Source organism: Macrobrachium nipponense, chromosome 15, assembly GCF_015104395.2.
Source record: "Macrobrachium nipponense isolate FS-2020 chromosome 15, ASM1510439v2, whole genome shotgun sequence".
NCBI classification, from domain to species: domain Eukaryota; kingdom Metazoa; phylum Arthropoda; class Malacostraca; order Decapoda; family Palaemonidae; genus Macrobrachium; species Macrobrachium nipponense.
Genome location: NC_087208.1, coordinates 38,310,358 through 38,336,324, shown reverse-complemented (window position 1 = coordinate 38,336,324; position 25,967 = coordinate 38,310,358). Strand labels below are relative to the sequence as shown.

General features: G+C 45.4%; 2 protein-coding genes across 6 annotated transcripts in view; one reads left to right on the top strand and one right to left on the bottom strand.

The window, feature by feature from the left end:
- The window catches only part of LOC135227102 (enhancer of rudimentary homolog), a 139,557-nt gene extending 138,173 nt beyond the window's left edge, over nt 1-1,384 (top strand). For both annotated transcript variants that reach the window (XM_064266960.1, XM_064266959.1), the window contains exon 4: nt 13-1,384. In XM_064266960.1, coding sequence (XP_064123030.1) covers nt 13-112 — 100 coding nt within the window. In that variant the 3' untranslated portion in view covers nt 113-1,384. The remainder of the gene's footprint in view (nt 1-12) is intronic.
- LOC135227101 (protein ZNRD2-like) overlaps nt 1,369-25,967 on the bottom strand; it is a 40,278-nt gene continuing 15,679 nt past the window's right edge. For 3 of the 4 annotated variants that reach the window (XM_064266955.1, XM_064266956.1, XM_064266957.1), the window contains 4 exons: nt 13,864-14,033; nt 5,334-5,418; nt 3,338-3,557; nt 1,369-2,842 (listed from right to left, as the gene is read on the bottom strand). In XM_064266955.1, the coding sequence (XP_064123025.1) occupies nt 2,662-2,842; nt 3,338-3,557; nt 5,334-5,418; nt 13,864-14,025 (648 nt within the window). In that variant the 5' untranslated portion in view covers nt 14,026-14,033 and the 3' untranslated portion in view covers nt 1,369-2,661. Of the gene's footprint in view, nt 2,843-3,337; nt 3,558-5,333; nt 5,419-13,863; nt 14,034-21,369; nt 24,537-25,967 lie in introns of those variants that run through there. The other variant, XM_064266958.1, reaches the window with a different exon arrangement.

Genomic DNA, 25,967 nt, shown 5'->3' with positions numbered 1-25,967 from the left:
TGACCTTTACAGATACCAGAAGAGCACCAATACTTACGCACCTTACAACAAAGACTGGATAAAAGAGAAAATATACATCCTCCTTCGGCGGCAAGCAGCCAAAGCAAACTGAAATCTTATCCATTGGGAATACAATGCAAGTATCAGGGATTCTCGAACAGCCCGTGTGAATATTTGATGACGTGTTATCGCTAACATTGTCGAAAATCAAATGCGACATATGCTAACTTATTGAAATTTGTGTAGTAAGAAAAACAAAAAAAGCTTTATTTGCAGTGATTGGTAGTTCAAAATCTTTTTCATGAATGGTACAAAGATTTTTGTATTATTTGGTTTCATGAAATTGTTGTAGGCAGTTTAGTAATGAATCGATACAGTTTGGATTGGATTGTAGTGTGTACAAAAACAACTTCTGTTGGTAAGTAATGCAGAGCTACATAATGTAGTTCCGTCGGATCACAGGTGTTTACGTTTTGAATGGATCAAGTTGGGGAAGGGCATAATCAGTTTCATAGATAATATTTTTTAATACACATACATCACCTCTTGTCAGAAACAGGTGTCAAGAATGAGCAGGCAGTGTCTTTGGGGTTGCAAGAGACTGCTACATCTGATGACAAAAGGCTACCAGAAATTAATGTTTGTTATATATGTCTTAGGCATCGTTAGAAATATTTTTTAACCAAGGTAATTATGTTCCATTCACTCTGGAAGCCTGGCTTATGTTGCCAAGTGAGTATTTTCTTATTCTGCTGCTAATTTCAGTGTATATTGACGATTGAGAGTGAACGTTAGAGAAATCGTTACACCTGCAGTGTAATTATAATAATTATTCTATTGCAGTGTTAGTTTCCTGTGTACTGCAAAACTTTCAACTTGAGCTTTAATTGATCATAAATTGTGTGGAAATGATTGCTTTGAAATTAAAACCAACTCGAAATTCAATAATATCTCAAACTGGACTTGACAAAAATTTAGTTTTGCAGTATACTTGAATTTTAGGGCATAAGTGGAGAACAAAAATTTAGTTTTACAGTACGTACTTGAATTTTGGGGCATAAGTGGATTCTCTCTTTTATGCAATGTTCACGTTTTTAGCATTTACTTTAGCTATCAGATTCTTAACAGCTTTATTGTTTAGTGTGACATGGTCACGCATATCATAAGTCTTATGTTATTGCTTGATTTATAAAGAGAATAAGCTTTATGGTATTTGAGGTTACAGTATTTGCTTTTGGATATAGTGATTATTCATATTCATTTCTACAAGGCCATCCATTTTTTCTTTATTAAAAGTCAAACTTTTGTTAACTAGAAATATCATTGGTTTTAGTTTCTCTTTTGACTGGGTGTATTCAAACTTCATAATAAAAGTGAATAAAAAGGTTGCTTTTATTTCCCAACATCAGTAATTTGGTTGTTAAAACCAATTATTAATAAAACCAACTGAGAAGATGACGACTGAAGATTATTATACTCCATTAATTTCTGATGGTTTAATTCTAACAACTGAACAGATGATGTCTCCAGAGAGTAAAATGGTTACAGGTATATTCATACTTACGAGTGCTGATTCGTGGAAGGATCCATGCAAAAACCTTCCACATCATTTGCAGTGTTATAAATGTAGAGTGGGTATCAATCACTGCCATGTGATGAACACCCCATAACCCCTTTCATGTCATGCACATTTTCACCTTAAACTAATTTCTTCACAGCCACCAGCCAGTCATCCTCATTCTTTCGACTACTGAACCATTTCAAAACACAGCCATCATTTCACACAAACTAACCTTGTTAACATTTCTATATATCTCATAATTTTTCACCCTTTTAAATTTTTCAACACATACTACGCAAGGAATACCTTGATAAGTTCAAACACTTCCACAAAGGAGAGTGCGCTCAATTCGTAAATTCCTATGTTAGCTTCAGTATGCAGTCTCTGGTCAGTTTTTTGTGGACATCCTATTACCTTCCTTGTTTCACTTAACCATGAGTTGCCTCTTCTCTCATCCTACCATCATTCTTCATATTTACTGCCAAATAACTAAAACAGCCTCTTCCATTCTTCCACTATATATACTACACTGAAGGGAAAATTTGCTTAGAAACCAAATGGACAGGAATGGGAATGCACAAAGAGTTAAACTCTGATGAAGGGAGGGTACAAAAACTTAATGGCAGTACACGAATGATGACGCACAAACATACAAATGAATGATTTTGACGTCAATTACTACTGTATTTACCAGCATCTCAGGATGTTAACAATTGAGATTACATAAAACAAGGTATGCATTTGTACTACATAGTTTACGTAAATGCTTTTTATGGGTACAGACAATTTTTGGTTCAAGGCGTCAATTTTCATAAAAACAAAAGGCTCAAACGTGTAAACATTGCCATCTGGTGACTAGCATTTCAGGGAAGTGCACAACAAGTGACTAAGTACAGACACTTGAATTAACTGATCATTACGGACTTCGGGTCCAGGGAAAGGCACTGGAAATGAAGCAACTGAACAGTGACTGAAAGAGAATCCCAAGTTACAGTGAAAGCATAAGCACTTCTAGGCAAAAGAGCGTGGCAATGAGTAATGCAAGCAGTACTTTATTACTTTTGTGCACTTTTATGGTCTTGGCATTAAAAAGAAATTAGTTATAAGTCTCTTAGAGCAGCAATGGCTTTGCAACATTCACTTATAAGATCTGCAATATTTCGAGCTTCATGGACACTACTGGTGCTACTAAGTTGGTTTCCTGCCCACGAAAGCTTCTCTCGCAGCGCACATAACACCGATGTGACATCACCAGAAATGTCTATGCCATGAATAGTCAAGCTGAAAAGAAAAAACAACAGTAAATCCAAATTTCATATTAATGATGCTTTCAGAGTCCGGCTTTCTATCAAGCAACAAAGACCCTATTATAAAGCCTGCAATTGAATATTTTTCAGGTATCTTACAGCTTATGGCAATTCCACACATTTTCTAACCTAAATGGTGCCTTACTCTTCACAAGCAATTAAAGATATTTATCTAGCCATATAGTATCACATCTAATTTGACAAAATAAAAAGTATCATAATGTAGCTGATAAGTAAATATGTCTGCTAACTTGAGGTGTGTTAAGGGTTTTCTGGTCAATTAACACATTAAAATAACCTAGATCAGCAAAACAGAAAAAACAATTTTGTTTACTAATGGACCACTGCCAATTGACTATGTACAGTGAATCATTCAAGAATTCTTGAGTAACTAAAATATTTTGCAAAATATGTAAGAAGGACTTAATGCAATAATTTAAATAAAAACATTTACAACAAAAACTCATACCTTTTACTCTCTTGAGCTCTTTGCGAACACTGCTGGGGTTCTACTGCTGAAGCAGCAACAGACGAAGATGAGACCAGAGCCGACCCAGGTAATGAGCATTTTGATTTTTCTTGATTCGTTACTTTTACTTCTGACTTAAACAACGGGGAAACTTCTTTATCTTGCCGCTGTCTGTGCTGAATCTCTTCTACTGCCTTTCTTGCGGCTTCTTCGCTGACAGCTGTCCATAAAGACAAGATGGCATTGAGTAGTCCATGCTGATGTATTGTAAATGACCTAATTGTTCTTCTCTTTTTAGCATTCTACTTTTTAAAAGGGTACGTTTAATCTAGAAAGAACAGAAAAGCAAATGCATTCATCTAGTCCACATTTGATAAGTAAGTGGAGCTTACAAATTTGACAAGTAGAATGAAAGTAGAGCTTACAAGATTGAAACATACTCATAGGAGGAGATTGGCTTGTTTCTTACAAGTAGATCATTGGAACTTGAGAGAGTGTAAGCATAGGCCTATTTATAGCGATACTTAATTATATTTCCTCTGAGATTGAGTGATAATATTTTTTCAAATATGCTTTGGAAGGAGAGAGAGAGCAAAATCTGCTTACATGACCGCATAGACCTATTTATAGCTACTTAATTCATTATAATTTCTTTGGGAGATTGAGTGATAACATATTTTTAAAGTATGTTTTAGAAGTGGAGAGAGAGAGAGAGAGAATTATATAGTATGTATTGGTGATGCTAGATAAAATTTGAAGGGACCTTAGTATTCAAGTTAATTGCTTTCATTCAACAGTTGCTGTAACATTTAGTAAAATAAAATGTAAATACTTATAAGTAAACTCATTATACAGAGTAATTTTATGGGTTTCTTTTTCAACATTCACATTGTCAAAAGACATGGAAAATTTCTCGAAAAATTTCAACCATAGGCTAGGTCATTCTTGCTTTCTTGATATAGTCTCTAATTTTGAAAATCGATTCTCATCCACAAATCATTTACAAAAAATAAAAAAAAAATAAAGCAAAAATATTTATTACCACAAATAACTTCATCTACTGCACAGGTAAGTTTTATATCTTGCAAAAAATGCTGATGTATTGGGAGATCCTTCAGCCTTATGACAAAGTAATGCAACCATGTTAGCTGTGTAGGATAACTCCGAACTGCTTGTAATGGGAGCATAGCCATAAAATCTTCAGGTTGACAGGCTACTTTAACTTTGAGAACGATTTCCTTTTAATGACAGTAGCTTTGTAAACAGCCAATACTAACATTTGATTCATGTCTACCTCAGTCGTCAAATTGTGAAAGCCGTTATGCCACTATCCAGTAACTTGTGCTTTTCCACCCGAGTCACTCAGGCTCCTCCTCACATCATAAAAAATGCTCTGTGGATTCAACTAAATTTGCTCAACCTACCGTCGCAACATTTACTGCCAATGATGTTAGCTACCTTTAAACACTTTGGAATACAAATATAAATTTGTAAAAACTAAAATAATCACAATCACTAGTTATGATGATGCAGTAATATTCCACTTCAGAAAGGAAAATGAGTAAATATTGTCGTCGTGACTACAATCAGAAATTCAAACTCTATCTTCCAAAACTCCATGAACAAAGCCACAGATAAATTCCAATTACTACTTCGGATATATAGTTTTTAAGTATCTGAACATTTTTGTTTTGCAGTTTCAACTGCAACTGATATGATATAATTTGCAGTGTAATTTCATACTCTAGAGTAAATTTAGTGAGTTTATGTCTTTCCAATAAAAAACAGATGGGAAATCCGATGAACGAAAGCTAATGAAAACGGTATTTTCACTTTTCTTGCTGATTGTACACTGAAAAAAAAGCAAACTCACAATTTCAGAAAATAGTAGCATTGGTAGAATTAAAATATTTTCCCATGCTATATAGAAATTCTAAAAACTTGAATGAACGTAGTACATACCGTACGTACTGAAATTCTATGAAAAATATCTTACCTGGGTTGTCTTTCTTTGTGTCGGCATCCACTTCACAACATCCAATACAGTATTTGTTTTTGCTTCTATCCTCTAATAAAATACACTGTAAAAAATGAACAAAGCCATTTTAAATGTTAGAAATAAATACAATAGTGTTTACAGACACTAAAAGTATACTTTGGCTCAAAAGATATTGTTATTTGTCTTGTAAAAACTTAATAATGGCACAACATGAGAGTTCACAACCAAGAAAACTCTTTATCCCTCCACAAACACAAAGCTATGAGCTGTGTACATCAGATATGGCTACTGTAAGAACTACAACTCTCATATGAATACAGTGCCTAATTTTTTTTTTTACAGATCTTTATATTTTGTGAAAACTTTAAAATAAAAACAACCCCTTTGCCTCTCTACCAAAAGCCCCATAACATTTTTTTTAGAAAATAAGAAAGGCATATGCTGTCTACATTCAGGCAGTTGTGTGAAAATATTTTTAAAAAATCTGCAACACTTAATACCATCTGTAAAGCAACTAGAACTTATTTTTCCTAGTTAATTCTCAGTTCCACCATCACAGGAAAACACTGGAACTTTTGATATTTTCTATGCTTTCATATGCGTCCAATGCTTTTAGTGATAAAAGTTTTATTTTAAATTATAGTTTTCAGAATTAAATGGAATCTGAGGACAGTTGCACCCAAGGATATCTTCACAATACTGAAGCTACTTTGCTTCAGATCAAAGAAGTACAGTGGTCCCCCCGTATTTGCGGGGGATGCATACCAGTCGCCCCCGTTAATAGTTAGAACCCGCGAATGTTTGGAACCCCTATAAAAACGCTAAAAAAAGCCTATTTTGTTAGTTAAAACTCAAGAAAAACCCATTGCAAATGTTTATACTTGTTTTTTTTTTAATAGTTTTATCACAAAAAGTGCATTTTATGATAAAATTGATAAAAAAAACCCCCAGGAATTTGTGGATATTTCTCATAGAAAAATACCGTGAATGTGTGAGTCCATGAATCCGGAGAACGCGAATACGGGGGGTCCACTGTATATCATACTTTACTGTCATTTTTAATACCAGTTGAGCTTAACAATGCTACAACACTAACAACTATATAGCTTAGAATAATCATCAAACAAATGCTAAATTTATACTAATATAGTCCATTACAAGATGATGCCTTTGACAGAAGGCAGTGGAGAAGGCACATCAGGCAACCAACCCCTTAACGTAGGAATGATGGTGGGAAAGAAGAAGATAGTCCCTTACAAGACCATAACTTCTACAAAATTCCATTAAAACAAATGAAATATGAAATGAAAAATGATATTGTTAAGATACAATAAAGTTTTGTACATACTTACCTGGCAGATATATACTTAGCTATAGACTCGGTCGTCCCGACAGAATTTCAAAACTCGCGGCACACGCGACAGGTAGGTCAGGTGATCCACCATTCCCGCCGCTGGGTGGCGGGATCCGGAACCATTCCCGTTTTCTAAGACAGAATTTCTCTTCCACCTGTCTCCTGAGGGGAGGATGGGTGGGCCATTAATCGTATATATCTGCCAGGTAAGTATGTATAAAACTTTACTGTATCTTAACAATATCATTTTTGTACATGAAAACTTACCCAGCAGATATATACTTAGCTGATTGGCACCCTTGGTGGGGGGTAAGAGACAGCTAAACAAAAAGATAATACTTATACTAAATACATTAAAAACAGGGAAAAAACAACATATGTTCTTGGATATAATAATCCATGGTTCCTACCTGATTGGGCTGAAGACTTCATGACTACTGTCTCTGAGTCTGCCTGCCTCAAGAGTCCCAGCGAGGTATGAACCTATGGCTGAATAACTCTTTGGATCGTGTCAATGGGGGCTAGCCCGCTTACGCGACAGAGCCTACTCTGGATCGTACCAATGGGGGCTGACCCACTTACATGGTAGAGCCTTTACCTTTGTCATATCAATGGGGACTAGCCCTCTTACATGACAGAGTTAAGGTTTCTATAAGTAAACACAAGGAGCACTGAAGCCAATCCCGATCACCTGACCATGTTAGTACTGTTATAACCTATGAATTGCAAGAGGGTCCCCTATTCCCTCTGACAATCAACCAATAAAAACAACCACCAATAAAAGACAAATTTAAACACTAAAGTAAGTTAAGAAGGATTAGCCTCAGCCCCTTCTCCCAGCACTGAATTCGCAGAAATATACGCTCCCAGAGCAAAGCACTTTTCGTAAGAAATTTTAACGTCTCTTAGGTAATTGGAGGCAAACACAGAATTACACCTCCAAAACGTTGACTCTATCAGTGCCTGAAGAGACCATGTTTTGTGAAATGCCATTGACGTAGCTATGGCTCTCACTTCATGCGCTCTTACTCTGAGAATTTTGAGGTGCTCTTCATTGCAAGTAAGGTGAGCTTCCTTTGTTAAATCCTTTATGAAGAAGGTAAGGGCATTCTTCGAAATCAATCTTTTCGGATCCTTTACAGAGCACCAGAGACTTTCTTCTGTACCTCCTAGCAACACTTTTTTCTTCAGGTAGAACTTGAGTGCCCTGACTGGACACAAAGTCCTCTCTAGTTCTCTTCCTGTTAGTGAAGAGAGTCCTTTTACCTCAAAGCTTCTTGGCCAAGGTTTTGAGGGATTTTCGTTCTTCGCTAGAAAAAGTGGTTTAAAGGTGCAAACCGCTGAATCCTTCCTAAAACCAACTTTACCTTCCAAGGCTTGCAACTCGCTAATTCTCTTAGCTGTTGCTAATGCAAATAGAAATAATGACTTTCTAGTTAAGTCTCTAAATGAAGCTGTGTGAGACGGTACGAATTTTTCTGATATTAGGAATTTAAGGACCACATCCAAGTTCCAGCTAGGTTTCTTGATTTTCTGGACTTTCGTGGTTTCAAAAGACCTTATAAGGTCATGGAGATCTTTATTATTAGTAAGATCTAGTCCTCTATGTCGAAAGACTGAGGCCAGCATACTCCTGTAACCTTTTACTGTCGATACTGCCAGGTTACAGTTCTTTCTCAAATAGAGAAGAAAATCAGCGATTTCAGTTACAGAGGTACTGGAAGAGGATATTTTCTTATTCTTACACCATCTTCTAAACAACTCCCACTTCGACTGATACACCCTAGAGGTGGAAACTCTTCTGGCTCTTGCAACAGCCTTCGCCACTTCGCGCGAAAAGCCCCTTGCTCTGACGAGTCCTTCGACAGTCTGAAGGCGGTCAGACTTAGAGCGGGGAGGTTCTGTGAAATCTGTCGAAGTGGGGCTGTTTGAGAAGATCGTTCCTTAGTGGAAGCGATCTTGGAAAATCTACTATCCACTCCAGCACCTCTGTGAACCAATCGAGAGCTGGCCAGAAGGGAGCGATGAGGGTCATTTTTGTTCCCTCTGAGCAAGCGAACTTCCTCAAAACTTCCCCTACTATCTTGAAAGGAGGGAAGGCGTAGGTGTCTAAGCCTGCCCAATCTAGCAGAAAGCTGTCTACAGCTACCGCTTGCGGATCCGAGATCGGGGAGCAATAGTTTCCTAGTCTGTAGTTCCTGTTGGTCGCGAACAGGTCTATATTGGGCCTTCCCCACAGATGCCAAAGTTGTTGGCAAATCTGAAGATTGAGTGTCCATTCCGTGGGTAGGACTTGGTCTTTCCTGCTCAACAGATCCGCCCTGGACATTTGCTCTCTGCCCTACAAACCTTGTGAGAAGAGAGATCTTCCTTTCCTGAGCCACCCAAATCAGCAGATCCTTTGCTGACTCGTACAGGGAAAAAGAATGTGTCCCCCCCTGTTTCTTTATAGTATATGCAAGGGCTGTTGTATTGTCCGAGTGAATTTGAATCACCAGACCTGAGACCTGTTCCTCGAAATGAACTAGAGCCAGATGAATGGCTGTTAGTTCTTTCTTGTTTATGTGCCAGGAAACTTGTTCTCCTTCCCAAGTGCCTGACACTTCTTCCGAACCTAGGGTTGCTCCCCACCCTGAATCTGAGGCGTCTGCAAATAACGCTAGGCGAGGGTTCTGTAAGTGAAGGGAGATCCCCTTGCTTAGTTTTTGTGGATCTAACCACCAGAGGAGATTCTCCTTGATTTCCTTGGAGATAGGAAAGGTTTCTCCCAGATCTTGGGACTTCCAGTCCCAACTCTCCTTCAGATAAAATTGAAGGGGTCTTAGGTGCAGTCTTCCCAAGGAAACGAACTGTTCCATCGAGGAGAGGGTCCCCAGTAAACTCATCCATTCCCTCGCGGAACAATGTTCTTTCCTTAAGAAGACTGCCACCTTTTCCAAGCGGCGTTCTCCTTCCTTTCCTGCGAAGGATACGCTAGAAAATCCCGAGAATCCATCTGAATCCCCAACGAATAGACAAATGCTTTGCTTGGGACGTCGCATGGATTTCTCGTGATTGACTAAAAGTCCCAGTGACTTTGTCAATTTCAGAGTAAAGAAAAGGTCCTCCAGACATTGTTTCTCCGATTGGGCTCTTATTAGTCAATCGTCCAGATATAATGAGATCCTGATCCCTTCCAGATGTAGCCAATAAGCTACATTCTTCATGATGTCCGTGAAGACTTGAGGGGCAGTCGAAAGTCCGAAACACATCGCCCGGAACTGGAATACTTTCCCTTGGAACATGAATCTTAGGTATTTCCGTGATGCCGGATGAATTGGCACATGGAAATACGCATCTTGAAGGTCCAGGGACACCATCCAGTCCCCTGGACGAAGAGCAGACAGAACAGAGGAAGACGTCTCCATCGAGAATTTCTTCTTCATAACAAAGAAATTCAGGGCACTGACGTCTAGAACCGGTCTCCATCACCCCGATGCTTTCGGTACCAAGAACAACCGATTGTAAAATCCTGGAGACTGGAGATCTTGAACCAGTTCTAATGCTTCTTTGGAAATCATCTGTTCCACTGCCTGCAGAATAGCTAGTCTTCGGACTGGATCTGAGTATCTTGCACTCAACTCCCTTGGAGTTGTCGTCAAGGGAGGATTTTCCCTGAAGGGGATCAAGTATCCTTTTTTCAGGAGATCTTGAACCAGTTCTAATGCTTCTTTGGAAATCATCTGTTCCACTGCCTGCAGAATAGCTAGTCTTCGGACTGGATCTGAGTATCTTGCACTCAACTCCCTTGGAGTTGTCGTCAAGGGAGGATTTTCCCTGAAGGGGATCAAGTATCCTTTTTTCAGGATCGAGAGGGACCATGAATCCGCTCCCTTTCGCACCCAGACTTTTGCAAAATGAAGTAGTCTGGCGCCTACTGTTGTCTGGAGGACTCTGTTCATCTAGATTTCCCGAAGGACCTTCTAGATGGCCTACTCCTTCATTTTGGTCTGCGACCTCTAAGAGGGGTTCTAGAAGAGGAGGTACCTCGAAAGGGCTGCACAAAAGAGGGTTTCTCTCTTTTTTCAATAGGAACAGCGGGTCTAAACCTCTTAGCAGAGTGTGTGAGAAGATCCTGGGTTGCTTTTTCTGTTAAGGATTTTGCTACCTCCTTAACAGTCTCCTGCGGGAACAGATGTGAAGAGAGAGGAGCGAAAAGAAGAGAGGATCTTTGTAGAGGCGATACGGCTCTTGCTAGAAAAGAGCTAAAGACCGATCTCTTCTTTAACACTCCTGTTCCGAAAAGAGAGGCAACTTCTACGGAGCCGTCCATAACTGCTCTGTCCAAGCAAGCCAGGACACTTGAAAGTTCTTCCATCGAGACGAAGTCAGTGTCTTGAGCTCTCTTAGCTAATGCTCCCAATACCCAGTCCATGAAATTAAACACTTCTAAAGTCTTAAAGAGACCCTTTAGAAGATGGTCTAGCTCACACATGCCCCATGTAGCTTTAGCAGAAAGCAAAGACTTCCTCCTGGATGAGTCTAACAAAGACGCAAAGTCCGCGTCTGCGGATGAAGGGAGGCCTAACCCCATGGGTTCTTTGGTCTCGTACCACCTTCCAGGTTTACCTGTTAACTTAGAAGGAGGGCAGGAAAAACTGTTTTTGCCCGCTTCCCTTCTTGAGGCTACCATTCTGAAAGTCTTTAAAGCCTTTTTCATGCATAATGCAGGGCGCATCTTGACGAATGAAGAAGACTTATGCGCTTTGGTATTGGACATTAATGATCCTGGTGAAGGAGGATCAGCAGGATGAAGGGAGTCTCCGAACTCCTTGAGAAGTAGAAGTGAGAGCCTCTTGTAGTCCGAAACTGCCACATCTACGGGCTTCTCCTCATCCGACACTTCTTCCAAAGGATCAACTGAAGAGACCGTTGGAAGTGATAGGGCTCTCCGCGGGAGAAGTACTCCTTTCCCGAGAAGGGGAGCGCTGAATGATCGACAAACTTCTGTAAGAAGAATGAGGCTCCTGGTAGTCTAAAACATTCTTGCGCCTACTAGACTCTTGTTGTCTATTCACTTGAGGTTCACAAAACTCCTGGCGCTTGATAGGCTCCTGGCGCCCTGACTCAGGGCGCTTGAAAGACTCCCTGCGCCCTGACTCCTGACGCCTAACAGGCTCCTGGCGTCCTGACTCCTGGTGCCTAACAGACTCCTGGCGCCCTGACTCCTGCCTTCTAACTGACTCCTGACGCCCTGAATCCTGGAGCTTGAGAGGCTCTTGACGCCCTTTCTTACGTCTCACTGCCTCCTTGCGCCTGACTGACTCCTGTTTCCAATCCTGGTCCTGCAGTCCCAAAGGATCCTGATACTTGAATTTGTTTAGGTTCTCTTCAGGCTCCTTGAACCTAAACCGATCGAGACTTCTGCTCGATGCACGGCGTCTAGAAGGGGAGAGGCTACGCACTTCCTGTCTGCTAGGATTCAAAACCTTGTCCAAAGGAGGGCGCTTATCTCTTGGAGAAGAGCGCCTACAGGCGCAAAGGAATCGCCTGTCAGGAGAAAAAAATCCAAAAACTCCAAAGTCCCCAGTCTCTCGACGAAGGAGATAATCGCCTTGGAGAGTGTGAGGGCTCTCTCTTATCCGAAGCGGGGCGCTTAGATGAACTCTTAACAGGGAGCGAAACATCTTTCCTCCTTGTTGAATCCTTAGAGAAAGAGCCTACTAGAGAGGCTAACTGCTCCTGCAGGTTAATCAGGAACTTTTTCGTGGGATCCGATGGCCAATACTCGGGAAAACGCTCTGGGCTAGAATCAGCCGCGTCTCCTTTTGGCGCCTTCCAGGCTCTCTTCAAAGGGCGCGATTGAGAGGCCGAACTCCATCCTCGTTTAGGAGAGGAAGAGTCCGAGGCCGAAAAACACTCCCTTAGGATGCCTTTTCTGCGGCTATCCAAGGCAGCCTGGGACTTTACAACAGGATCTGCCGAAGGGACGCCTGACCGTTGGGGATGTTCTGCATCCTCCCTGCGGCTTTCGACATTCCTCCTCCCCTGGTCCTGGGAGTTTGGAAGCGGTCTAGGCCTAGGAGCAATGAGGAACCGGTCAGACGCCCCCTCCACTGCACTGGGGACACTGCACAAATCACTATCACCGCTCTTACCTTCATTTAGCGCTCGTAACTGAGCTTGGAGTTTCTTGATTGAAGCTTTCACATTTTCCCTTTCAGAGGAAGAATCTTTGGATTCAGTACCGGGAGAAGCAGCTGTGGCTAAGGGAAAATCGTTAGTGACAGGAGAGTTATGAACTTCCTGTTCTAGAGAACAAGATCTACTTGATGATCTAGCTGAAGCTTTCCTTACTCTATCCCTCTCAAGTTTCCTAACATATGAAGATAACTCCTTCCATTCAAGCTCTGTTAGGTTCTCGCACTCAATACAGGTGTTATTAAAAGAACATTAATTCTCTCTACATTTTGAGCAAGCGTCAGACATCGTGAAAGAGCAGTCAATATCAAAGTCGAAAAACAGTCCACAATAAGCATATGCCAAGCCAGAGAAAAAACAGAATACGTCACCAAAAAACCAATCCAAAATCTCGGCAAACGAGTTGAAATCCAAGATGGAGGAACGAACAACAGATGTTGTCCGTTCAAGCGACAGAGAAATTCTGTCTTAGAAAACGGGAATGGTTCCGGATCCCGCCACCCAGCGGCGGGAATGGTGGATCACCTGACCTACCTGTCGCGTGTGCCGCGAGTTTTGAAATTCTGTCGGGACGACCGAGTCTATAGCTAAGTATATATCTGCTGGGTAAGTTTTCATGTACAAAACTGAAAACGTACAAACGCTGAACACAGTATGTAATAATGCCCTATCATTTATGCATCTGCATTCTGAATAAAACTGGGGCATATGTGAGCAGACCTGTCTCTTATACCACATACAGGACAGACCACAGTTAGCATCTTATGCCTTTTCAAAAGTACTACATCAGCAAAGAGTGAATACAAAATTTAACAAATATGGTACGTATTGTCAGTACTTTTACGTACTAATGTCAACAGTCTTATATCCTTTGGTGAGTACTGTCTAATTAAATTTAAGAAAAACGCAGACATTAAATTATTGCAGCATCAATTACATCCCACTACTGAATTAAATAAGGTCATATCAGAGTACAGCTAGTATAATACTTACATCACACACAGGACAGGTTACAGCTAGCATCTTGTATCCTTTTAAGAGGTACTGTCCCATCAAGGATGAAATCTTATTATTCCTTTCCCTTCTTGCTTCAATAACTTTCAACTCTGCTTCTGAAGGAGGGTTCCAGGAGTAATCATCATCCAATGATGCCATTTTAAGATCTAAAAAGAAACACGAGACATAAATTTTGAAATTTTGATACGTATTGGTAAAGACAACTGGGTCTGAAGCTGCACATCAAAGAATTGCAATTTGGTAGTTGATTAATGAACCTAACAGTATACAGCAAGTAAAAACAAATAAAAATAATTCAAGACATTCTTCAATTAAATTTTCAATTGTATGCCTTAATATATATTACAATTTGTCGTAAAATGATATTGTTATGATACAATAAAGTTTCATACATACTTACCTGGCAGATATATACTTAGCTAAGACTCCGTCGTCCCCGACAGAAATTCAAATTTCGCGCCACTCGCTACAGGTAGGTCAGGTGATCTACCGGCCTGCCCTGGGTGGCAGGACTAGGAACCATTCCCGTTTTCTATTATATTTTCTCTCTTCCACCTGTCTCCTGCGGGGAGGCTGGGTGGGCCATAATCGTATATATCTGCCAGGTAAGTATGTATGAAACTTTATTGTATCATAACAATATCATTTTCATACAATCAACTTACCTGTCAGATATATACTTAGCTGATTGGCACCCTTTGGTGGAGGGTAAGAGACAGCTACTTCTGGAATAGACAGGTAAACAACATATGTTGTAGGTATAAATAAACCTTGGTTCCTACCTGATAGGTGGTAGACTTCGTGGGTGCTGCCCAGTAGTCCGCATCACCTCAAGAAACTTTAGCGAGATATATGTTCTATGGCCAAGAGTTCTTGTGGGTCTGCCGATGGGGTCTTATCCGCTTACTCGGCAGAGCCTGAAAGGACTTTGTCAATGGGTGCTGATCCACTTATATGACAATACACCTTATGAAGGAGCATACAACCAATCCCGACCACCTGATCCTAACCATATGTTAGTAATAAAGATTGTTCCGAGTTATCCCCCAAACTCTTCACAACAACCATAACTCAAAAAACACAATACGCACACATACATAAATTAAAAAAAAAAAATAATACTCATCTAATAAGATATCACAAGAGCTCCTTACTGAACAACAGTGACTGGTCGCCAGTGCGACACCTAGCCCTTTTTGTTAGAAGAAAGTCTAGAACATATCTAAAAAGAAGGTATGTATTCACTTAAGGATTGGTGTTGGCTCCTATACCCAGGATCGTATCCGCAGACACGAAAGGACCTAGAGAAAAACATTTCTCGTAGGTCACACGAACATCTCTCAAGTAATGAGATGCAAATACTGAGTTGCATCTCCAAAATGTCGTATCCAAGATGTTTTTTAGTAACATATTCTTTTGAAACGAGAGAGACGTTGCTACTGCTCTCACTTCATGAGCTTTCACTCTCAACAGTCGAAACTCTTCGTCAGGACAGATCTTATGCGCCTCTGTAATGACGTTTCTCACAAAGAATGCTAGAGCATTCTTGGACATCAGTCTTGTGGGATCTTTTACCGCGCACCAAAGACCTTGTCTAGAGCCCCCCATCTGGTGTTTTCTCTGAAGGTAGAACTTTAGAGCTCTTACAGGACAGAGAGATCTCTCAGGTTCTCTACCTACGAGACTCGATAAGCCTTTAACCTCAAAGGTCTTAGGCCAGGGATTCGCGGGATTCTCGTTTTTAGCTAAAAACAAAGCTTTAAACGAGCAAATGGCTGAGTCCCCCTTGAATCCTACTCTATCCTCCAGAGCATGCAGTTCACTAACTCTTTTTGCTGTAGCTAAAGATAATAGGAATAAGCATTTTCTAGTTATGTCTCGAAAAGACGCCAGATGAGGAGGTTCGAACCTTTCGGATGACAGGAATTTTAACACTACATCTAGGTTCCAGCTAGGAGGAACCGGTTCCTTAGACTTCATAGTCTCAAAGAATCTTATGAGATCGTGGAGATCCTTATTATCTGCCAGATCTAATCCTCTACTCCTGAAGACTGCCAAAAGCATGCTTCTATATCCCTTTATTGTGGATATAGATAGATGAGATTCTTCCCTTAGGAACAGCAGGAAATCAGCAATCTCCGTTACAGAGGTAGTGGAGGAGGACAACTTCTTCGATTTGCACCACCTTCTAAAAACCTCCCACTTGGACTGATATACTCGTCTAGTGGAGGCTCTGTGGGCTCTCGCGATCACGCTTGCAACTTTGCGAGAAAACCCTCTCGCTCTGCAAGTCTTTCGATAGTCGAAAGGCAGTCAGAGCGAGAGCGGGGAGGTTTTGATGATACCTCTGGAAGTGTGGTTGTTTGAGAAGATCCATCCTTCTTGGGAGGGATCTGGGAAAATCTACCATCCACTCCACCACCTCCGTGAACCAATCTTGTGCCGGCCAAAAGGGGGCTATCAGGGTCATCCTTGTCCCCTTTGAAGCCACAAATTTTTTCAGAACTAGTCCCAGGATCTTGAAAGGAGGAAAAGCGTAGACGTCTACGTGAGACCAGTCTAGTAGGAAGGCGTCGACTATCAGAGCTCTGGGGTCTTCTACCACCGAGCAAAAGACTTCCAGTCTTTTGGAGAGGAACGTGGCGAAGAGATCCACATGAGGGGTCCCCCAAAGAGACCAGAGACCTTGACACACTTCTGAGTGGAGGGTCCACTCTGTGTGAAGGACCTGGTTCCTCCTGCTGAGTCTGTCCGCCCTTACGTTCCTTTCTCCCTGAACGAATCTCGTAAGAAGGGAGATGTTCCTCTGGGACGTCCAAAGCAGAAGGTCTCTTGCAAGTTCGTAGAGGCACAAGGAGTGAGTCCCTCCTTGTTTCCGAATGTAGGCAAGTGCTGTGGTGTTGTCCACATTTACTTGAACTACTTTGTTCGACACAAGAGGTTCTAGACTCTTCAGAGCCAGGTGTACGGCAAAGAGTTCTTTTGCGTTTATGTGCCAGGACACCTGCGCTGCTTCCCAGGTGCCTGACACCTCCTTCGAGCCTAAAGTTGCTCCCCAACCTTTCTCCGACGCGTTGGAGTACAACACTAGGCTTGGGTTCTGAATCTTCAGGGAGATTCCTTTGTTCTCCTTCAAAGGGTGCAACCACCATTCTAAGTGAGGTCTCATCTCCACTGGAATGGGAAAGGCGTCTGAAAGATGTCCGGTCTTCCAACTCCAAGACCTCTTGAGGAAGAATTGAAGTGGATGTAAATGAAGTCTTCCTAGCGGGAAGAACTGTTCGAGCGAGGAAAGGGTCCCTAGAAGGCTCAACCATTCCCTCGCCGAAGTCTGTTCCTTCCCTAAGAAGAGAGAGACTTTCTCCAAGCCTTTTTGCGAGTCTCTCTTGCAAAGGAAATACTCGAAAACCCCGAGAATCCATCTGAATCCCCAGATAGACTAAGTTCTGTCTGGGGGTCAGCTGCGACTTCTCGAGGTTTACGAGTAACCCCAACGATCTGATCAGGTTTAGGGTCAACGTAAGGTCCTCCAAACACTGTCTCTCTGATCTGGCCCTGATGAGCCAGTCGTCCAGATACAGAGAGATATTTACACCTTTGAGGTGAAGAAACCTCGCCACATTCTTCATCAGGCTTGTGAGGACCTGAGGGGCTGTGGACAGGCCGAAACACAAGGCCCTGAACTGAAAGATCCTTCCCCCCGTCATGAAACGGAGGTACTTCTTCGATGAAGGGTGAATCGGGACGTGAAAATAGGCGTCCTGGAGATCCAGGGACACCATCCAATCTCCTTGGCGCATCGCCGCAAGAAGTCTCCATAGAGAACTTCTCCTTCTGAACAAATTTGTTCAGAGCGCTGACGTCTAGTACTGGCCTCCAGCCCCCCCGAGGCATTTGCAACCAGAAAAAAGGCGATTGTAAAACCCTGGGGAGTTTTGATCCAGCACTAGTTCTATAGCTCTCTTGTCCCACATCTGATCCACCATCAGTCGAAGAGTATCCCTCAGCACAGGGTCCCTGTATCTGGCTGACAGTTCCCGCGGAGTTGAAGTCAGGGGAGGACTGTCCAGAAAGGGGATAAGGTATCCCTTCCTTATCACAGACATAGAAGAGGCGTCCGTGTTGATACGTGCCCAGGACTCCACAAAATCCAGGAGCCTGCACCTACTGGTGTTTGGAGGAAAGAAGCATCACTTTGCCCTTCTTAAAGGGACGGAAGGCAGATCTACCTCTCCTCTCAGGCAGCCATTCCTTTTTTGAGGGGCGATTCTGGGAGGGAGGGCCTCCTCGAAATGGGTCTGAAGAGCCAAGTACTCGGCCCTTTCTTCTCAACTATTGCTGCAGGTCTCTTCTTCCTAGATGATTGCAGAAGAAGGTCTTGAGTCGCCTTCTCAGTCAGTGATCGAGAAATGTCCTTCACCAACTGAGAAGGAAACAAAAGGTCAGATAAAGGAGAGTACAAAAGAGCTGCTCTCTGAGAGTGTGAGACCGCCTTGGTCAAGAAAGCGCTGAAACCACAAAAAAGTCCCTCTTCTTAATCAGCTTCCCCCGCTCCAAAATAAAAGGAGGACACTTCCTAAGGATCCATCTTGTACTGCCTTGGTCTATGCACGACAGTATACAAAGGAGTACTTACTTCCGGGTCGAGACCCTCAGCGTCATGAGCCTTCTTGGACATCACCCCAAGGGACCAATCTAAGAAATTGAAGACTTCCAAAACGTGGAAGAGTCCCTTGAGGAGATGATCCAATTCCGAAATGCCCCAAGTCACACGGGCAGAGTTCAGTCCGTGTCTTCTAGACGCATCCACTAAAGTTGAAAAGTCTGCTTCGGCTGAGGACGGGAGAGAAAGACCCATATTCTCTCCCGTTTGGTACCAAATGCCCCTTCTGCCAGCGAGTCTCGCTGGGGGCATGCAGAAGACCGTCCTGACAAGTTCCTTCTTAGTATCCATCCAAGTATTGAGAGATTGAAGAGCCCTCTTCATAGAGATAGTAGGTCTCATCTTAAGGAAAGACGAGGATTTAGGCACCTTTGTGCTTGAAAACAGAGAGCGCGGAGAGGGAGGAGCGGCGGGAGTTAATGCGTCCCCATATTCCTCAAGAAGAAGGGATGTTAAGACTTTGTAGCTGGAAAGTCCTTCCCTACCACGAGCCTCGTCTTCTGAATTCTCGTCCATCTCGGGGTCCAAAGGAGAATCCGCAGCAAAAACAGGAGGTCTTCTATCAGAGGGAGACAAACTCCTGATAGGAGAGGGACTAAGAGAGTGTACAGAGTCCCTTTTGGCCACAGTAGGAGCCTCAAGTCTGGTTGGAGCATAAAGTCTGATAGACGGAAGATGCTTGTAAGACGCCTCCTGCCTAGCTGGCTCCTCGTATCTGGATGACACTTCACGCCTGGAAGACGCCTCGCGCTTGGCTGGCGCCTCGCGCCTGGTTGACTCCTCACGCCTGGAGGACGCCTCGCGCTCGGCTGGCGTCCTGGCTGGCGCCTCGCGCTTGGAAGACACTTCGCGCCCTGTTGACGTCCTGGCTGGCGTCTCGTGCCTGTCAGGCTGCCCGTATCTAGAAGACGTCTCGCGCCTAGAAGACGTCTCGCGTCCGGCTGGCGTCCTGGCCGGAGCCTCGCGTCTATCATAAGCTTCTCTTGCACTTGTTCTGAAATGCATGTCTTCTTCTACATGCTTGGAAGAGGAAGCTTCATGCCTAGAAGGCGCCTCGCGCCTGGCAGGGGAAAGAGGACGAGACTTCTTGATAGGAAGAGTAACGTCCTTCTTACGCGTTGGCTCTCTAGTCAGAACTCCTACCAGGGAGGCTAGTTGCTCTTGAACAGCAAGTAGTATCCTCTTAGAAGCCTCTCCGGCGTCCTCCTCAATGGAAGGAGAGGGAGACCTCGAAGGAGAACGATCCGCTACCTCCATATAGGGAGACGTCGATACAAACTTCGACTTCTTGATCGAAGAGGGAGCTTCATCAGTAAAGCGCTCTGGGCTCGAGTTCAAAGACGGTTCTTTCCAATGCCTTTTTTCAGGGCCTGGAAAGATCCGAATCCTTCCACCCTCGTTTAGGAGAAGGAGAGGGAGAGAAGAAAGCACTCTCGCAGGACGCTTTTTCTAAAGCGGTCCTGAGCAGGGTCTGATGCGAAACAGAACCTGCTGAAGGGACGTCTGACCGTTGGGGATCCTCCACGACCTCCTTAAGGCTTTCGACTTTCCTTCTCCTCTGGGCATGGGAGCTTGGAAGCGGTCTAGGCCTGGGAGCGTCGCAGAGACGATCAAACGCCCCCTCCACAACACTGGGAGCACTCACTTCACTGTACATGTCACTGTCATTATCCTTACCTTTTAGGGCCGCCGTTTTGGACCTCATCTTGTGGATAGTAGCCTTCAGGTCGGCGATTTCAGAGGCCGATTCTGAATGCAAAGCCTGTGAAAGTCCCGATACAGATGGAGAATCAAAAACATTAAGATTAGGAGAGATAGACTCAATAAAAGGCTCAATAGGCCTTGAACACACACCCTTTGATGCACGTCTCACTCTATCCCTATCTAACTTCCTCAAGTAAGAAGTTAGAGTCTTCCATTCTTCAGCATTCAACCCCTCACATTCATGACAGGTATTCGTTGAAGAACATTCAGACCCTCTACATTTACGACATACAGTGTGAGGATCAACCGAAGCCTTCGGTATCCTCACCTTGCAGCCTACATTCACACACATTCTCACACTAACACTTGAATCAGACATACTGAGAAAAATCCAAAAGCAAATCCAAATTCAGTCCACAGTAGCGAATGCCAAAAACACGATCCAGGTACGTCACCAAAAAGTCTGATGAAATGATGATCAAATGCTTTGAAATAAGATTTCAGGTCAGGAGGTAGTAACAACAATGTTGATACCACCGGCGACAGAGAAAATATGATAGAAAACGGGAATGGTTCCTAGTCCTGCCGCCCAGGGCAGGACGGTAGATCACCTGACCTACCTGTAGCGAGGGGCGCGAAATTTGAATTTCTGTCGGGGACGACGGAGTCTTAGCTAAGTATATATCTGACAGGTAAGTTGATTGTATGAAATTGTTATTTGTTCCAATACGCAATACAAACCATCGGTCCTTTAACAATAGGGAGACTCACTTCTTGGTGGGTGGAATCTGAGTCAATGAACAGACTGGTGTTCGTCCAACCTGGTTCCCTCCCTGGTCGTAAGAGCAGAGGGAGGGATCCTAGCCTCTGCCCAATGATCGGGGTATGTACCGCAGGATCAATGGTCAGACTTCTGGACCCAAGTAATAAGAGGGAGGCAAGAGTACCTCTTAAAACTATGAAGAAAGAACTTGTTCCTATTGCAAGAGGCAATATGAAGTCATGGGTTTGTCTCTTGTTGGCTTCCACTTAAACCCCCTTGTTGGGGAAAGTGGTGGATAATCGGTCCTATTCCTAATGAAAGGGGTAGGATGGAGCTTGGTCGAGTAGCTTACCTGCATAGGTCTCCTGTTCCAGCGTAGTGACGACCGCATCCCTCGGCCTGCAGGTATAGGGGGAGAAAAAGATGGGGAAGAGAAGCCAGTCACACTCTCATTCACTCATCCATTCATGCAGTCACACAAGGATGCGATCATGGGTCCCAAGGAAAAAGTGTCCAAGGACCTGTGGGTATTATCCCGAAGGTAGAAGGAGGTGAAGATGGTCTGGTTGGTCCAGACCCCCGCCTTCAGGACCTGCGCCACGGAGAAGTTCTTGCGGAACACAAGGGAAGGACCAATGGCTCTGACTTCGTGGGCTCTCGGACGAAGGGTACGGATGTTGTCGCTACCATCAGCTTCGTATGCCCACCTGATCACCTCACGCAGCCAGAAAGAAAGTGTGTTCTTGGATACTTCTTTCTTGGTCACCCCGGTGCTAACAAAGAGGCGTCGACACTCTGGCCTGAGGTGCCGAGTTCTCTTCAGACAAAGCAGCATCTCATCCGCATCATTGTCGGTGAAGTCCAGTAGGGAGGGGGATTCTGAGTCTTTGCTACGAAGTTCGGGAGGAAATCGAGTGTCACAGATCCCCAACCCCTGGTATGCTTGACGTCGAAGGATAAGCCATGAAGTTCCCCTACTCTCTTTGCCGATGCCAGGGCCAGCAAGAAGAGGGTCTTGAGGGTCAGATCCCTGTCTGACGACTCTTGGAGAGGCTCGAAGGGACTTCGAGTCATACTCCTGAGGACGAGAGTCACATCCCACCCCGGGGGCCCGAGTTCCCTGGGTGGGAAAGACCTCTTGAAGCTCCTCATTAGCAGGGAGATCTCGAACGAGTTAGAGATATCCACTCCCCTCAGTTTCAGGACTAGGGCCAGGGCGGCCCTGTATCCTTTGACTGTGGGGACGGAGAGGAGCTTCTCTCGGCGAAGGAAAACAAGGAAATCCGCTACCTGCTGAATAGTGGCTCTGAGAGGAGATAGACCCTGTCTATGACACCAACCACAGAAGACGGCCCACTTTCCCTGGTACACTGCTGCAGAGGACTGTCTGATGTACCCAGCCATCTCTGTTACTGCTCGGCGAGAAAAGTCTCTCGTTCGCAACAGATGGTGGATGACAGCCAGCCGTGAAGATGAAGGGACTGGACTGACTGGTGGTACCGTTCCACGTGTGGCTGGACGAGAAGGTTGTGCTAAGGGGGAATCTCTCTTGGTGCTCCTGCAAGAAGAGCCAGCAGGCTCAGGCTATTTGGGAGCCAACAGGATCATCCGGAGATTCGGGGTGACCAGCACTCGGCTGATCACCTTGCGAATCAGACAGAACGGGGGAACGGGGGAAAGGCGTAAACGAAGAGGTTGTCCCACGGGTGTTCAAGAGCGACCTCTGCAGCTGCCCATGGGTCCGGCACAGCTGAGTAGAAAACCTGAAGTTTCCTGTTGTGCTGGGAGGTGAACAGATCTACGACTGGACGCCCCCTCAGGTTGAAGAGCCTTTCCGCCACGTCTGGAGGGACCATTCGGTCCCTATCACCTGATCTTGTCTGCTACTACATTCCTCTTGCCTGGAATGTAGCGGGCTGACACCTCTACAGAGTGAGCCACAGCCCACTCATGCACCTGCAACGTCAACTGGTGGAACGGGAGGGATACTAGGCCCCCCTGTTTGTTGACGTATGCCACTACTGTGGTGTTGTTGTACATCAACACCACCGAGTGTCCCATCAGACGGTCCTGGAACTCTTGGAGAGCGAGGAACGCTGCCTTGAGCTCCAGGACGTTGATGTGAAGGTGCTTGTCGTGATGATCCCACACTCCTGCAGTCAGCAACTCCTCCAGGTGTGCGCCCCATCCCTCGGTTGATGCGTCTGAAAACAGCAACATCTCCGGGGGGGGAGTGCGGAGAGGCACTCCTCTTACGAGGTTCCTGTCGTCCAGCCACCAGGCTAAGTCCTGCTTCACCTCCTCCGTGAGGGACAAGGGGAAGTACGGCGGGTCTCTTGCCTGTGACCAACTCTCCTTTAGTCTCCACTGGAGAGACCGCAGGTGAAGACGCCCGTGAGGGACTAACTGAGCTGGCTGTCCCTGTCGAGACAGGAACTGGTAAGCTGCCTCCCTGAATCTGCTGATCCGCGAGTCTGCAGGGAAGACTCGTCCTGCTACCGTATCAATCAGCATACCCAGGTACTTCATCCTCTACTTGGGGTCGAGATCTGACTTCTCGAAGTTCACCATGATTCCCAGATTGCGGCAGAACTTGAGGTGTCCATCCCTGTCCCGTAGCAAGAGAGAGCGAGAGCTCACCAGGACTAACCAGTCGTCGAGATACCTCAAAAGACGTATCCCTAATGAGTGGTCCCAAGCAGACACCAGAGTGAACACTTGCGTGAACACTTGTGGGGCGGTTGAGAGACCGAAGCAAAGTGCCTTGAATTGGTACACCGTCCCATCGAGGATGAAGCGGAGGTACTTCCTGGAGAATTGATGGACAGGTATTTGGAAATACGCGTCCTTCAAATCCACTGAAAGCATGAAAACGTTCTCCCCGATAGAGTCAAGCATGGAACGTGCTGTCTCCATCGTGAACCGAGACTGGCGAACGAATCGGTTCAGGGGAGAGAGATCTATCACCGGGCGCCAGCCCCCCCAAAGACTTCTCCACCAGGAAAAGACAGCTGTAGAAGCCCGGTGACCGATCCCTGACGATCTCCATAGCTCCTTTGCTCAGCATGGCTTGGACTTCCTGCTGAAGTGCTATGTCCTTGGATGTTCCGGGTACGTAGGTCTGAAGGTAGACCGGGATGAAGGTGAGGGGTGGCCGAGACTCGAAGGTAGTAGATACCCCTCCTGAAGGACATCTACTATCCAGGTCTCTGCTCCAAAGCGCTGCCATGTTGCCCAATGGCTTGCCAGGCACTCCCCCACTTCCGGCAGCAGGTGAGGGGGAACGCCGTCCCTAGCGTTTCCCACCTCTCTTCGGCTTCTTCTTCCCAGCTCCCTCTCGTGAGAAGGAGGGCTGAGAGGAGGGCTGGTTACGGTCGCTCATAGAAGAAGTCGAAGGCAGAGTCTTTCCCCTGGGCCTTGAGAATGCGATTGTCTTGGCCACAGAGGAAGCGCTAATCAAGCTCTTGGGCTTGGCCGCAGTAGCTCGAGGCTGCCCAGACACCTTCAAGACTGTCTGGCGTATCAGACGGTCACTGCCATCAGTGCGCCGTCGCTCCACCGCAGCATCCACCATCTCTCTGGGGAAGAGAGAGGAGGAACTCCGCACAGATCCGTTGCGAAGACCCAGAGCCGCCTCACGCCCAGCCGCCCTGGTCACTCGGGCGAGGACTGCGTCCCTACGCCGAAGAACCAGGTTGGCCCACAGGTTTGCCGTCTGGTGGGCTAGGTAGGAGATGGCTCTACCTCCAGACTGGCACAGTCTCCTGAAAGCCTGGTCACCTTCAGGAGTGATATTTCCCGAAGTGGCCGCGACCTTAGACACCGTGAGGGACCACAGGTCTAACCAGGAGACTGCTTGGAATGCCGCCATGGCGGTTGATTCCAAGGCGAGTGCCTCTTACTACGAGAATCATAAGTTCTCCGACAGGAGCTGCTGCAGAGACACCCCCGGAGTTAGCCTAGCTAGCTCCGGGTTAACCTGTTTGGGCGGCAGAGGGTCCTCCGATGGCACGTAGAATCTCCTCTGTCGCAGTACAGGCAGGGAAAGTAGCTTGGAAGACCTGCCAGACCGTAGCGAACCCTCCTGTCCGGAAACGAGAGTCTACCTGGCCCAGCACTAAGTCAGCCAGAGCCGATCGCGGCAGAACCTACCGTCGTCTTGGGTTCCTTCTTAGGACCCCAGAACAACTCGAGCCTAGAGGTAGGCTCAGAAGGTGGGAGCGGCGATCCTTCCCCGAGGTCATTGTGCTGACGAATCAGCGCAATAACCTCTGCGAACGACCTCTGGTTCCAGGAGTGACCGCATCTTGTGGAGTTGGACCGTCAAGTCCCTCCAAAAAGAGCGCCTCCCGAGACCCTCCTCCTTCCAAAGGAGGAACTGCAACAGACGCTGCAAGCAATCGCCAACCCGCGGTGGCGATTGAGCTGCAGGCCTGGTCGCGCGACTCTCCGGGGGAGAGCGGCTGGACCGAGCACAACGGCTCCAGTCCCGAGTGTCAAAGGAGCTGCTGCTGGTCCCCCTACCTGCCCAGTCCCGGTGGGAGCGGCGGTCAGGGGACCGGCAGAGTCCGCTGTTGCGATGAGAGCGGGGCCTGTCCTCATGGCGCATCGAGTCGCTGGAACTGGCCAAAGCCGGTTCGGCAACTGAGGGGACCTCTTCCTTGTCTCAACCCGCGGCCGGTCTGGGACCGTTGCGTCAACCCTGGGAACCCGCGTATCACTAAGAGAGCGATTGCTGGCCTGGCGGGAGTCACCTGAGCGACTCTCACCTGGCATTCACTCCGTGCCTCGGTCCTGGCGCCGAGCCAACTCAGAAGCCTGGACTTTGGCAGCACGGTCACCCTTGGGCAACCGCGTGTAACCGCACACTCGGTACCTCTCGTAAACGAGAGGCTGAGACCTAACCTGATGTAGCGGCAGAGCCCCTAGCACCAGGTGAGGAGGTACTGG